Genomic DNA, 14,642 nt, shown 5'->3' on the forward strand with positions numbered 1-14,642 from the left:
GCAGTATTTTGTTGCACAGGGAGACCCTGAAACGCCGAGAAAAGAAAATCTGGTTTGGCCGTTTGGACCAGCAGCGATCCACGGACGAGCCTCCTCCTTTGGTGCATTTCCAGTTTGGCGGCTGCTCCACTTTCGTGGCTCCATAAACAAAGAGCCAGGCGAAAACTGGTTATTTTCTTACTGCGATCGGAGCTGCAACGAGCGACTGCGACCTCCGATTCCGATTTCACAGCCACATTTACAAGAAACTTGGACCCGTACTCTCCGCCAGACTCATGTACTACGCTGTTGATTACTACGCGGATATGGGACAAATCTCTCAAGATGTAAGTAAAGACCATGCCCCTGATTTAGGAAATATGTATATATCTATATACAATGGGGAAACAGTCAGAGTCAGCACATAATTTTTTATTAAACCCACTTCAATGAAAATTCTTAATCTTATTTATTAAAATGAAAAAAAAATGTATGACAAAAAATGGTTTAATTAAATAAAATAAATTAACAAAAGTAACAAAAAGTTTATCATATTGTGTAAAAAGACATTTTTGTTACTCAATTAAAAGGCGAAAAATATCAAAACGGAGCTTTTCTTGAAGATCCCAAGATAGGTCTTTCATCTGATTATCATAATCATATTAAAATTTTCTTTTCAATAATTTGTAATAATTTTTTAAAGATAAATATGGTTTAATAAGTTGAGCAAATTAACAAAATTAAATAAATGTAAATCCTGTTGTGTAAGCACATTTTATTTATTTAGTTAATAGGCGGAAAAGATCAAAACGAAGCTTAGCTATACTTGGAGATCCCAAGATATGTAGGTCTTACTAGAGATATCTACCTAAAGTTGTACTACTAAGACAAGTTCAAAAAAAGTTTTACTAATTCTCAGTTACTTCAATTTAACTAGTTATGATTATAAAATAATAATAAATTTAAGAAAATTACATAAATTGATTTCTGAAAGTCATTTAAAATGAGTTCTTTGAACAACAAAATTTTCTATTCAAGGCTAAATTTGTGCAAAGTGTTTCTTTTCTGCTGATTAGGCAGATCGCATGATATTTGACTGCGGCTGCCTTCGTTTTTATAACCCATAACTTGCAAAAAAACACTTCGTTTTATATGCTTGTTTACGCATTCGACATGAAGTAAAAACAAATGTGGTCACAACATGTTCCTGCACATTCTGTGCGATTCTGCAGTGGAAATTCTGTTGTCTTAAACAATGTGCAATTAATTTAAGTTCGTGCATCTACAACTCGATTGGCATCATATTATATTTCAAGTGTTGAGCTCGAAATGCGAGTGGTAATCAGGCATCTGGATTTATCCGACTGAGATATTAATTAACGCATATATGAAATGCTCAAAATGTTTGCCAGGAAACAGAAAATAGTTTTTTTTTTTTAATTCGTGCATTGTAATGTGATATATGCTTTTGTTATTGCGTGGCAGAATATTTTCCTGAACAGCATAATTACCTTTCCCGGCAGCAGGAAAACTTAAAACCGCACTGTAAATATTAAAGGAAGCAGCATGAGGAAATTTCTCGACAGTGAAATCCTATATATTCATATGCATATGTGCATACATACATCATTGGCTATTTGCAAAATGTATATATTGTTTGCAATTCTTGTTGGAAGAATGTTGATAAAAAGTGAATAGTATGCAGGGGAAAATAACAATGAAAACAGCGTTGCTAGGTTGGTTAAAAAATTAGTAGCATAGTAACCAAAATTATTTGCCAACTTTTTTAATGCGCAGTGAGTGTGCGGAAAGTGTTGTGGAATTTTTGTGAAACCCTCCGTTCTGATAAGCTGACGGCATGGAGTATGGTGTTCTTTCTGTACTCCCTCTGATATTTCTCATATGGTTAGATGTAGACCCAGCCAGAGCTATAAAATAGATAACACCAAAGCTGGCGACTATGGTATTTTGTTTTCGTTTCGAATATGATTGCCAAACTGGGTCAGCTAATCAGCGAAATTGAATTGATGCAAATGTCGAGTAATTGCGACTTGAAGTTAATTCAATTAGAGTAGACTGAGCATAAGAAAAATAAAGTGAAGGAATAATTGATTAGTGGCAAAAACAATGGGTTACAAGTGTTGTTGTTTTGTAATATTATCAGCCACTACTGTCAATTGAATGCCAGATGTGGGAAATAACCTCATGATCTTACATTTAATATGCATGATGGGTTATATTAAATTGCTATCCATGAACTAAATTCAATTAAAATAAAGTATAAAATATTATAACAATATTAAAAAAAAGTTCAGTTAATTAAGTAGTTTTCTTTTATGTATCTATAGATGCTAAACCAGTTGAAAACATATATAAATCAAAAGCTATGCCTTTGTAAAATCATATGTTCTTTAACAAACTGACGAAATTTATTTACAATGGTCGTAGCATAAAATAAGTAAGTGCCTTAATTTTAAAAAATAAATACAGTCCGTTAGTCGAAATTTAAGCAGACTTTTTGACTATTTCACAACTGCCTTAAAAATATAAAGGGTTTTTATTTCTTTTTATTTTTTCCCTTTAAATCTTTTCCAAATTTAGTCGGTCACTGCATTCGCAGCTGAATCAAAGTATAACAATAATTTAATTATCATTCCCCGATACTCAATGACAAAGAACGTAAACAGCCCGCAGTCATCGGCCATCTGCGGCAGGCGAAGATTTTTATTTACGCAATGAAAATATAAATTGTATAAAAATACACCAGTCGTGGGATCGCAGGGGTGGGGTATAAAGGGGTGGCCAAGTGGGTGGGTGGGTTGTTTTTGGGGTGGTGGGGTGTGTGATATATGTATAATATACATTGTATATGCTTGTGGATGGCGATGGTGATGGTGCCAGTCAGTCAGTCACCGTGGCATGAGAGCAATATCAAAATAAACAGATGTGCGCCATTCCCACTCTGGCAGGAGTCCAAAAAGGCTTTCGTCTTTGGTTGAGTGGCAAAACGTACTGATTGAGTGATTGAGCGAATGACGCGATTTGATTTCAATCAAATAAATTCAGCCACAGAAAGAAATGCACTTTGATGACATGCCGCCCAGAAATTGATCACGATTTATCTTAGTTTTAAAAGCGGAAGTCCAAAATGGTATCCCTAAGAATTAAATGGAAATTTTTGGTTGAAACAAAACAGCTAAACAGTTCCGAAATATAAACTAAATTTTATAGTTTGCTAAAAAGTATTTTGCGCATAAATCTTTGCCACAAGTTTATAAGTGACAACCAAATATCTGCTATAATTAACTATTTAATTATAGAGAAAAGCGCTTTGTTAGAACTGTGTTGGTGAGTTCATTAACCCGTTTCTCGTATATTAACTGAACTATTTTTGCGTTCCTCTGTCTTGAAAACATTCTGCGATTTGCATTGTTCAAAGGGGTTTCTTATCACAAAACCTTATCTTTCGAAGACAAAGTACTATACCATATAGGAGTATTAATACAAATACACAATTTGCAGACAATGCGTACACACGCGTGCTTATGGATATACATATATATAATACATATTACAGACTTCGGTGTATACGTAGACCTAATAATTTCCCACAGTTTGTCATGATTGTTTGCCATTTGCCAGTCGTGTTGTTGCACTTTATCAGCAGACAAAGTGTCGCTTCGAGTGCCAGACAGCTTATATTTTTTTATTTAGGTATCCGAGGTTGGAAAAACACGTACCACCACCCACTCCGAGGGAGAAAAACAAGCACACGCTTCTAGATTGATATATGTACGAACCAAGGTGGGTTCAAAAAAACCAGAGATACATATGTATCTTATGATGATTCCATTTACTTATGATTTCCTTATTTACTTAGGGAAATTATCTTGGGAATTAACATGTATTAACTTACAATGTAAAAGTTTTATCTAAAAGGAAGTACAATTTAAAGGTTTTATACATAAATGTACTTATTAAAGTATTTATAAAACATTTTTTGGAAATTAAGTTACCAAAAAACAACGCTTGTTTCAACAATGTATAAATCACCAGATTATTTGTTGATAGTTTTAATTAAGTTTAGTTAGTTTTAATTAACTAGGCCCCACTGTAAGTGCAAGTTGCAATAACAATATCACACGGGCACGTTCAAATCGGTGAATATATATATATGTATATGCATATGAAATGTACTCGTGTTTGTTATTAACTACAGAAAAAATAGTTTATCACGTCTAGACAAGTCACTTTATCTACGCACACAGCCAAGTACTTGGCTTTTTACTCATATTTTAATTTTTTTGTGTGGTGAATGTATAAGTGTAAAAGTCGAGTCACTAAGCACACGAATAAAGTGCTCAGGTGAACCACAGTGATAAGGTTTATTGGCTGTATTCCGATCTGGTCGCCAAGGGGTACAAAAGTTGACCCATTTTGTATAAACCAGAGCAAAGCATCTTATCAAGATGACGACTAAAATCATAGGCATGTGTAGAAGTATTTAAAATTGGTTTACTAAATCCAAATTACTTGTGGGTGTAACGAGTTACAACAATATAAATAATACAGGTTTTTCTGAGCTCCTATCCATTTCTAAATTTACTTTAATAGTTCTCATACACACAAAACAAATAAGATCATTATCAATGTGATTTTATAATGGAATCCTAAAATATCAACTTTGAATAATATCAAATTGAATAAGTAATATCAAGTTTTTCACACCTTATAATTATCTTACTTGTACTTTTATTACAAAGTTGTTAACGAGTTATGTTAAGTGAGTTTCGATATTTTTTACCATGTAATTAATTCTGAATGGCAAGATCTTTAATATAACTTTTCTCCACTCATTATGTAAAAAATTCGTTTTCTTCAAAAGTGTGTATCTTAAAGAGTTTGCCTTGGTAATTATATGTAATTTGCTGTCATGTTAAATCTATCTTCAATAGTTTTCAAGATCTCAGCGTTTATTTGGAGAGACAGGCAAACAGACAGGCATGAATAGATATACTTTATGGGGTCGGAAGCGCCTCCTTTTACTTGTAGCATACTTTTGAAAGAATTCAATACAAACATATAAACTATGAGTAACGCCACAATAATATAATCCTAAATCTGTATGGAAAGCGCATTAACCATTTGGCTTTCTATGAGTTTTTATTGCACCTATTTTGTGGCTCTATTGTTTTTTTCGCTGTTCGCACTTTCATAGATTTTGTTTGCTGTCATTGTATTTAGTTTGCATTTCTATAACACCTGACGTTTTTTCCACTTTACTTGTTTACTCGCCTACTGTTTGGAGCCCCCTATCGCTGTCTCTTTCCCAGCACTGTTGCCGTCTCTCGCTGGCATTCTAGCATTTATGCTAATTTATTTGCCTGTTTACCAGCTTTTGTTTTAATCTGTTTGGGGGCCGTGTTGACACTCACCGCGCTTGTGAGCCACAAAAGACAATGAGTTTCCCGACTCATTTGGGGCTGAGTTGAAATTACAGTTAATTTATTGTTATTCCCGCGACTAATTATGCTAATTTATTAATTTGGCTTAGTTTGCGCTGGCGAAAATAAGAGGAAATCAAAATTAGCTTACAGCAATTAATTGCCCGCAATTAACATAAGCCGAAGAGCGTAAAGAGTTGCGTTCGTTCGTGCATCCGGCAGATACAAATTGCCAGTCGCACCGTACAGTGAACACTTCGCACGTCTCCGCCTTCTCACACCCCACTGCAAACATTAGCATTCAGCGGTTCTACATTATCTTTGATTTTAATCGCCACGCTCCATGATCTCGCACGTTAACAGTTGGCGCGGAAAGTCTTCGGCCAGCAGCGGATTGATTGGGGCCACTGGCCGCAGTTTTGTTTTTCAATGGGCTGAAAACACCTTTATTCACTTGGATTTTGCGACTTATTATTCGGACCATTTCCGTTCCCAGCGATGTTTCCTCGTGATTTTAAAATCTTGAAGTTTTTGGGCTTTACAACTTTTTTATGTTCATTTAAGGATTAGGAAGATTTTGAAATCTGGAACAGTTTGGGCATTAAATATTTTTATTTTTATTGTACTCTGTTGCCAAAAGTTTAAAACTTAAGGTACAGGGAGGAATCGGCCATAGTTGCTAAGACTTTTGATTAAATATTTTTAAATTGTATTGTATTATATTAAGGTTCAGTTCATTTCGAAATACAAATACTGTGTTTTTTGAACTACAATACTTTAAACAATTTTAAAAGTGATACCATAATATTTGTGGTTTACTTCAAATACGTCTTTAAACTCTTTTTCTTATAAAGACCCTAAACTTAAGAATGATTTTTCAGTGTTAATCTTTTCAAAAATATCTACAAAAAATCTTTTAGGCCATCTCAAATAAACATTTCTTAAACTATATTTGGTTTTGATATTTTGATTAAAAATTTTTTATTGTAGATTTACTTTAGAAATATATAACATACATATTTAATAATATCCTTAACGGATAATATCCTAAAAATTTTTATTGAATTGTTTGTATTTTTTCTTAATAATGACGACATAGCATACTTAAGTGCTTATTGAACTACCATTCCGTGTTTCCAAAACCCAAGACCAAGATCACGTCTTGAGGTCAGGGGGCATTGATTACACACTTATAAGCTTACAAAGTGGGTGATTTTGGGAAATGCATCCATGTGAATGGGGAGCACGATTCAATTATCACGTATACGCCATGGCAGACGAACAGGTTTCTCGGGCAAAGGAGCTGTGGCGATGGAAAGGGGATGGAAGGGGCTTGGAAAGCCAGAAAGCAGTGGAAAGCTTCGGGCCAATGTAAATATATATGTGTGTATATATAGAGGCGCAGAAATGGATATGCACTATAAGTGTACATGCCCATTAAACTTGGCCTAAGCTCGGTTCGAAGCTGCCGAGTGCCGACTGCCGGACTGGATTGGGATTGGGAATGGGTCGTGTGCTTTATAGTATGTCACAGAAACTTGTTTTCATTTTCCAAACGGGTTTCCCCCAACTGCGTGGGTGTGAGTGTGCCAATTTGTACATTTATGGATTCCCAAAGAGAACCCATAATGATGGAAATGTCAACACAGTGCCATTTGCATATCTCTGCGACTCAACCTTTTAATTAGCAAGTGTAACTGGTCAGATTTCAGCATTTATCACTAAGATTTAGTGGCTCAAAACTTTAGTTTCTCGATCTGCATATACGTATATGTGTACATAAATCATGGTGATTAATGGCGCTACTCTTGTTTGTGCGTTGTTCGACATTTGTTGTGGCCCAAAAATGCCCCGGCTACCAAAAGACACATCTCCGACATTAGAATTAATTAATTACGTGGAAGTGATGGCATTTAGTAGGGGAATTTAATGATTTACGAACGAGCGGAGTAAATCGTTCAGTTATCAGATTAAATACGAAATTAACACGCAGGCGTGGGTGCAACCCACATTGAATTCGAGAGCTCATCGCTGCCCCTATTTGGAGCTTTGTAGGTGGGTGGAATCTAAGGCTATTCATGGTTAGCATTGAAAATCGGGGCTGGAACTAGCTGACAAGCAATTATGAATATATTAAGTTACTTTTAAGTCAGCTATTTGTGGCCTAATCAAGCATACGACGTGCTGGCCTGCAAACCTATTGCGTTCCTCTTATCGGCAACTAAATACCGCACCAAAAATGCAAGCATTCGTAATTAATATTGGTCAGCCTTGCAGTGGGTGGACCTCAAAATCAGCTTTACAATGCTTACAGCTTTCAAAGGGCTTATTTTGTGTTCTTTGTACCTGCAGCTGGGTTATTTGGTTAAGGGGATGGCTTCCATGGTTACCAGCTTTTAAGTAAACGCATTGAGATTGGTACAACACGAAAGTAGTTCGCATCCGTTTGCTGTAGTTTATTAAATTCCTCATTTCATTATGCGTGAAATTGCCTCTATGCAGATGTGTTAGATATCCATTTCAAACCCAATTATGCACGCCTGTTGCTGAGAACCTGTAAATGTACATGCCTCATGTGCGTATACGTGATGGCCACAAAATCGGGGCCTAAAATTCGCAACTTATGTTTAAAGGGAAGCCTGCAAACGGCACAAAAGCCAAGTCATGCACACCATGCTCATTCTCGTTTAAAATTTTATAATTTCTGCTCCAAGCAGGGAATTAGTATCGCAAAGTTTTGCTTTTTGGAATTTAATTTGCACATGCCTTCCCTTCATTTGCTCCCCGAAAATGGCATGGACCACGTCTCGTATACGCAATGCGTTTGCTGTAAACTTCATTTGAATTTTAATTATTTGTGGGTGGGGTTTCAAGTTATGTAGATTTTATTATGAAATAGCTGAATCGCTCTTACAATTAATGTTATGCCTTTAAATTCCAGTGTTTCGCTGCAACAAAAACTGGAGCATCTGACCTTGACATGGATGAACTGGATGATTTGGATCAGGTCACCCAGGTGATTGGCTACCATCCCCAGTTCCACGATCACTTTCTGCGCACCCAGAACTTCATTATGAAGGGGGATGGTCCTCTGCCAAATGACTACAGATACTATTTGGCCATAATTGTGAGTAAATGAAATCAATTTTTAAATTCCAAGCATAGCAGGCATGAATATTAGAACAATTTCCCTGCAGTTGGCTGCAATAATTTTATTTTTCCTGTTTTTGAATTTATTTGGTTGCCAAGCTGGCACAAAAACAATAGCCATTGATTGGCCCAACAGTTTTGAATAGAAAACCCAGTGATGCTGTGTCGAATTTGGCATTGTTCTGGGCGAACTTTTGTTAGAAAATCTATTCATAGCACGCACCGTGCATCCTGTGTGTAGATTGATAGGCCTGGATGTTGAATTCTGTTTGAAATGAAACCCCCGAGAGCGTGAATGCCCCATGCTAAATGAGGAAAAACGGAACTTGGCGAGATACATCCATCGATATCAGAGTCTGGCACTGTTGGTACTTCCATTGGCTAGTTCCTTATTAATTGTGTACCTGCCTACATTCTTCCTCATTAGCGTAGATAGCAAAAGAAATAGAAAATGAAATCCCCAGTTTAAAGCACACAGCTGCAACACAAAATATAAACTTTATCCTTCGGATTGTGCAAACACATTGAAGTTGCCGTCCTCTATGTCAAGTTAAATAGGAATTAAGCTTACTCAAAGCAAAAGCTAGATATCATCGACCTTACTTGTTGCTTTACTTCTGCATCAGGATAATGTCGCCCATAGGTTTTAGTGCACTTCTAGTAAAATCGTCCTGAAAATGAGAAAAAAAATTTTTTTTAAATCAAAAATATATAAATGTATAAATTTTGGTGGGGGTTTTTTTTCCTGTATGGGGCTAATTTCATTTTTAAAACCATTAAATTTTTTGTTCTATTTATGGTGTTCTACAATAATCAGATCTCCCACTGATTAAGACATTCACAATCATAATTAAGATCTATAATTATAATTTTCGGTAATAAAAGTGGGGAACAAATGAGTAATTAAAATTGATTTATGATTTCAGTGAGATGCATTGCGCAGCTTTATTCCATTTTATATACGATTTTCATAGCTGCAATTGAGCGAACTAAATGCTAGAATAAAAGAAACGCAATAATCAAATATTTCACAACTTTTTTTTTAAATAGGTTTGCTCTTGGCCCTAGTAAAATATATTAATTTATGGCCTTAGTAGTGCGTGTGCCATAAACGTAAACCCCATAAAAAGTACATATTTATTTGCTGTTTATCGTTGACATTTTGGTCGAGGGTCTTTGGCATTCCGCATTCGACTCGGTAAATAATAAACACATTACATTAACTCATGCCAGCGAATTGGGAACGATTTGTGCTTTCCACGCACGATTCAGATGCTTTTTCCTATGCTTTTTTTTTCTGTTTCTGACTTGTGCGGGAAAGTGCAACCAAGAGTCGTCTACCGAGGAGCTCAGATTCTGGCACCTCCTTTGTGTAGATTCGGGCCTCGGCGAATGTAAAATTATTTAAGATTTACGATGGCATGTCAGGGCATGCCATGAGGCCATGATTCTGCCTGCCTGCCCAAGACTCATTAATGACAAACAACAAAATAATAAAATAAAGCATAGCCAAAACGCAAGACAAACAATGGGCCTTTTGCTCTCGATGCCCGAATATTTTGTTGTTTTGGGTCGCAAACGCGATCAAAATAAGTTTCTACACATATTTTTAGCACACATTCAGGTGGTGGCATAGTTGGAGTCAATCTCTCCCAGGTCCCAAGTCCCGCGCGCTGGGGGATTTCGATTTGTGGGTCACGCGGATTCACACCTCGAAGTGCGGGGGTTGAGGCCTGGGGGCCAAGGTTAGCTGGGAAGATCAAAACAAATTACGTAATGCCTAGAAAAATGCTACCTGAATCGTCATACCCACAGCACAACAAATGGTTAGGCCAAATTGTTTAACGAACTGTAATTCGTATTATATCTATATTGTATTTCTTTAAGAGCGTTCTCTATTTCAAAACATAATGAGGTCTCCTATGCTATCCTATTTAAAATATTTATATAATGGTAAAGATAATAATATTAATGAGCAGTTATGTTAATGAGTTATAAGACCGGTTTCGGGTTGGTCATGCAGCTTTCAATTTTAATATTATACTTAATAACATAGAATTTATATGACTAGAAATAACAAGATAGTAAAAAGAATACTTACTTATAATTAAAATAATTTTTAAAGACCTTAAGCAGTTAAAACTCCCATTAGCTTTATGTCAGTGCACTCATGCCAGCTTCCTTTTTAAAAACCCCTAGGCTGCCGCCCGACATCAATGTCCTTATCTGGTGAAGCGGTACGAGAAGGAGTTTATCAACCAGGGAGGAGATAGCGCCTGGCTGGGCGGCCTGGACTTTATACCACCCAAACTACGTGCCATATACGATATCAATAAAATATTAGCCCATCGTCCCTGGCTGCTGCGCAAGGAGCACATCGAGGTGGGGTTTTCAATTTACGCAACTTACAGAACCGAAACAGGGAGTGATGAAAATTTAATGATTTTTCAGCGGCTCACCAAGGGTAAGAACAGCTGGTCCCTGTCGGAGGTGGTGCACGCCATGGTCCTGCTCTCGCATTTCCACTCGCTATCCTCCTTTGTGTTTTCCTGCGGCCTCACACAAAAGCTGGACGGCTTGTCTAGCCCCAAATTGAAGAGTCCGCCGGCAGTGGTGGCCCCCCAAGAGCTGGGGGTCCTGTGCCATCCAACTGCCGCCAGCAACACCACCATCACCATCACACCCACCTCTCCAACAGACCCGCAGAAAGCGATGGAGATCTCGATCAACAATGCAAAGCCGGATTACAATAGCCAAACCGCTGCGGAAAACAATGGAGGACCGGCACCTGACTCTGGAAATGCTACCGGAGATGGCCATGGACCCGATGCAACGGCCCTCAATGGATATTTGGGTAAGTGACTGGCTGCCAGCGCTAAGCAAGAGTTTGAAATTTTGGCATAAACATTTTACAGCTTTGAAAATATTTTCAAGTTGCCTTATTTCATAATTCATAAACAGTTTGAAGCATATATCAATAATAGTTATAATAACGAGTGACGTTGCGGGATACATTCCATATGAAATATTTACTCTAACATCAAAAAAATACACACAACTTAATATTTTTATGGTAGTTATCAATTTACATATCCTACAACTACACGCAACTTACTTTTTATGGTAGTTGTTCTCTTAAATAGTAACCTAAAATTTACCAATATAATAGTTAAAAGGGCCCAACCCATCAAATTATCCGTTTGACCATTGAAATAGTTACTCTAGCATCAATAAAATACACACAACTTAATATTTTAACCTTCAATTACACGCTACTTACTTTTTATGGTAGTTGTTCTCTTAAATATAATAGTTAAAAGGGCCCAACCCATCAAATTATCCATTTGACCAATAAAATAGTTACTCTTACCACAACAAAGTACACACAACTTAATATGTTATTGTAGTTGTTCTCTTAAATAGTAACCAAAGCAACAGCAAAATAAGCATCACTATTTAAAATAGGTAACCTATTATTATAGTAACTTTACTATAAATACTGGTCAATTTTAGCCATACATATTTTTTCTTTGTGTAAGGAACCAATCTTAATAAGCTTAGGAAGTAGCCTTACCCATTTATGAGTGATTCCTATGCCCTTTGAATTCTGACTAATTGCCTAATTGGATTGACTTGCAGCCACGGCCCAGCAACTGCCGCAGCAGCACGGCATCAGTGTGGAGGCGCTTATGGAGCGCATGAAGGTCCTGTCCCAGAAACAGGACGAGTGCAGCGAGGCCGAGCTGAGCAGCCGCTTCCAGAAGGTGGAGCAGCAGACCGCCGAGCTGGCTGCCGTGATTCCAGAGGCCACTGTTGCCGTGCCAACTAATCTATCGCACTACGTGGACGATCCCAACTTCATTTACCAGGACTTTGCCCGCCGTGGCACCGAGAGCATCAACACGTTTCGCATTCAGGACTACTCCTGGGAGGATCACGGCTATTCGCTGGTGGATGGGTAAGTAATGGCCTAATGTTTGTAAGTGAATTGCTCTGAGGAATGGATTTTCACCTTACGCCAGGCTGTACAACGATGTGGGAACCTTTTTGGATGCCAAATTTCGGGCTGCCTACAATCTCACCTACTGCACCATGGGCGGCATCAAGAATGTGGACACGTCCAAGTTTCGACGGGCAATTTGGAACTACATCCAGTGCATCTACGGCATACGCCACGATGACTATGATTATGGTGAAGTGAATCAGGTAGGAATGCAGCTTAAGAAATATAAGGGTGCTAATTAAATCAGCAAGGGGGTGAAGTCATTTATAAAAGTGTCTAAGAGTATGCAACAATATATTTCCACTTCATAATTTTGGGTTACTTTAGAAACTTAACTGATTTTCCCCTAATGAGAGGGAAATCGACAAGTAACACGCTTATAGTAATACAGAGCTGACAATTCACTTATACTCTCTTTCTGAAAAATTTTACATTAAAGGGTTTTATCATGGAAACTTTTTTCCATTTCTATTTTCACTGAATACTTTTCCGCAACTTTATAGATGGTTTTAAAACACCAGTAATGTACCACGAATGAGAGGGACACCGATAAGTAATACGCTTATAGTAATATGGACTTAACATTTTATTTATATTTTCTTTCCGAACCATTTTCCATTAAAGACTTTAATCAAGGGAACTTTTTTTCCAGCTCCTTGTGCGCCCCTTGAAAATGTTTATTAAGACAGCCTGCTGCTTTCCCGAGCGTATTACAACCAAGGATTATGATAGTGTGCTGGTCGAGCTGCAGGACAGTGAAAAGGTGAGTGGAATGTTACCAATCTTCGTGGCCTTTGTCCATTAATTGTTGCTATCTAATGTTTGGCCAACAGGTTCATGTGAATCTAATGATAATGGAAGCCCGTAATCAGGCCGAGTTACTCTATGCTCTGCGCGAGATAATGCGCTATATGACTTGATCTCATTAAGTGAATAAACATACGTATCTATATATATTACACGCCCAACAAAAACAACTCACCTACACCCACACACATTACCCATACGTACATGCATAAAACATTTTGTTATTTTGAGAGCGCATCAGAAATTCAGCGAAAGGAAAACGGAAACGGAAACCAGAGGATTTAAAAAGGCAGGAAGAACACACCAAAACACGTAGAGAAATAAATGTTTGCTTTTCAATGTCAGCTTGTGTGCTAAGCTCACATAATCAGCAATTAATAGCTATTCAATATCGGTGTCCTTTAAATGAGTGTGAAACGTTAACTACTCAATTAACAATAGTCTGTGTCTACAATTTAGCCAACAAGCAAATTAATCATGTTTACAACCACATTGCAAAAACGAAAGTAGTGTTTCTAAAATTAAGCTGAACTCAAAAACAAAGCTTTCTGTCTGTTTCCTCTTCGTGAATGTGCAAGCAATAATCACTGTACATATGTATTATGTTTTGTTTTATTATTTTAGCGAAATAAAAAAAAATATTTTAATTATTCACCTTTTGTTTTATTTTGTTTTAAGTTTATGATCTCTAATTTCCCGTTGAGTAAGATCGTTCTCTTGGCTTTAAGTTTCTTTTTAATTAACAGAAAACGGTGACTTGAATCGTCGAGCTTTTGCTGGAGAGATAATAAGTATACATGTCTATTTTGATAGTATTTAAAATCAACTAATCAGTGACTGTAATGTGTGTATCGCATCTAAAATATTTCTAAGGCATTCAATGTCTACGATTATGCATTCGATACCCGTCTTGGGTGATAAGGTCAAATAACAATTAAGTATACAAAAAGCCGAGCTAAGAATTTAATTGCAAATACACGAATTTAAAAATATATTCACATTGGAATAGGATAATTTTAGAATTATATGGCAGCTATCTAGATTAGCCAAAACGGATTAACAACTTCTGCCTTACCAAGTCTATATCTTTAAGCTTCATTGGTCTTATTTTGCCCATTTTCCATTTCCAAGTTAAAGTATTGGTTAGGCGGAGGTACGCACATCGTTTTGATAAACAAATCAATTGTTTCATAAAGTACCTTCTTGCATTTATGTAGATATATTTGACATTTTTGTCGATATGCAGGTTTCGCACGAAA

The 14,642-nt window shown here is 36.8% G+C and overlaps 1 protein-coding gene across 1 annotated transcript; it reads left to right on the forward strand.

Annotated features, from left to right (window-relative positions):
- Positions 1-60: 60 nt before the first annotated feature.
- On the forward strand, positions 61-14,033 carry Sesn (Sestrin). The gene is made up of 8 exons (XM_070995244.1): positions 61-326; positions 8,365-8,550; positions 10,773-10,955; positions 11,025-11,427; positions 12,213-12,531; positions 12,596-12,779; positions 13,229-13,339; positions 13,410-14,033. Exons 1-8 carry the CDS (start codon positions 276-278, stop codon positions 13,494-13,496), a joined length of 1,524 nt encoding a protein of 507 aa, XP_070851345.1. The 5' UTR covers positions 61-275; the 3' UTR covers positions 13,497-14,033.
- Positions 14,034-14,642: the final 609 nt, after the last annotated feature.

Source organism: Drosophila suzukii, chromosome 2R, assembly GCF_043229965.1.
Source record: "Drosophila suzukii chromosome 2R, CBGP_Dsuzu_IsoJpt1.0, whole genome shotgun sequence".
NCBI classification, from domain to species: domain Eukaryota; kingdom Metazoa; phylum Arthropoda; class Insecta; order Diptera; family Drosophilidae; genus Drosophila; species Drosophila suzukii.

What these genes read in the sequence shown, in the direction of transcription:
- Sesn (XM_070995244.1), top strand. Translation starts at nt 276, where the DNA reads ATGTACTACGCTGTTGATTACTACGCGGATATGGGACAAATCTCTCAA. An exon ending in GATACTATTTGGCCATAATT is followed by an intron (nt 8,551 to 10,772) that starts GTGAGTAAATGA and finishes AAAAACCCCTAG; the next exon opens with GCTGCCGCCCGACATCAATG. An exon ending in GGCCCTCAATGGATATTTGG is followed by an intron (nt 11,428 to 12,212) that starts GTAAGTGACTGG and finishes ATTGACTTGCAG; the next exon opens with CCACGGCCCAGCAACTGCCG.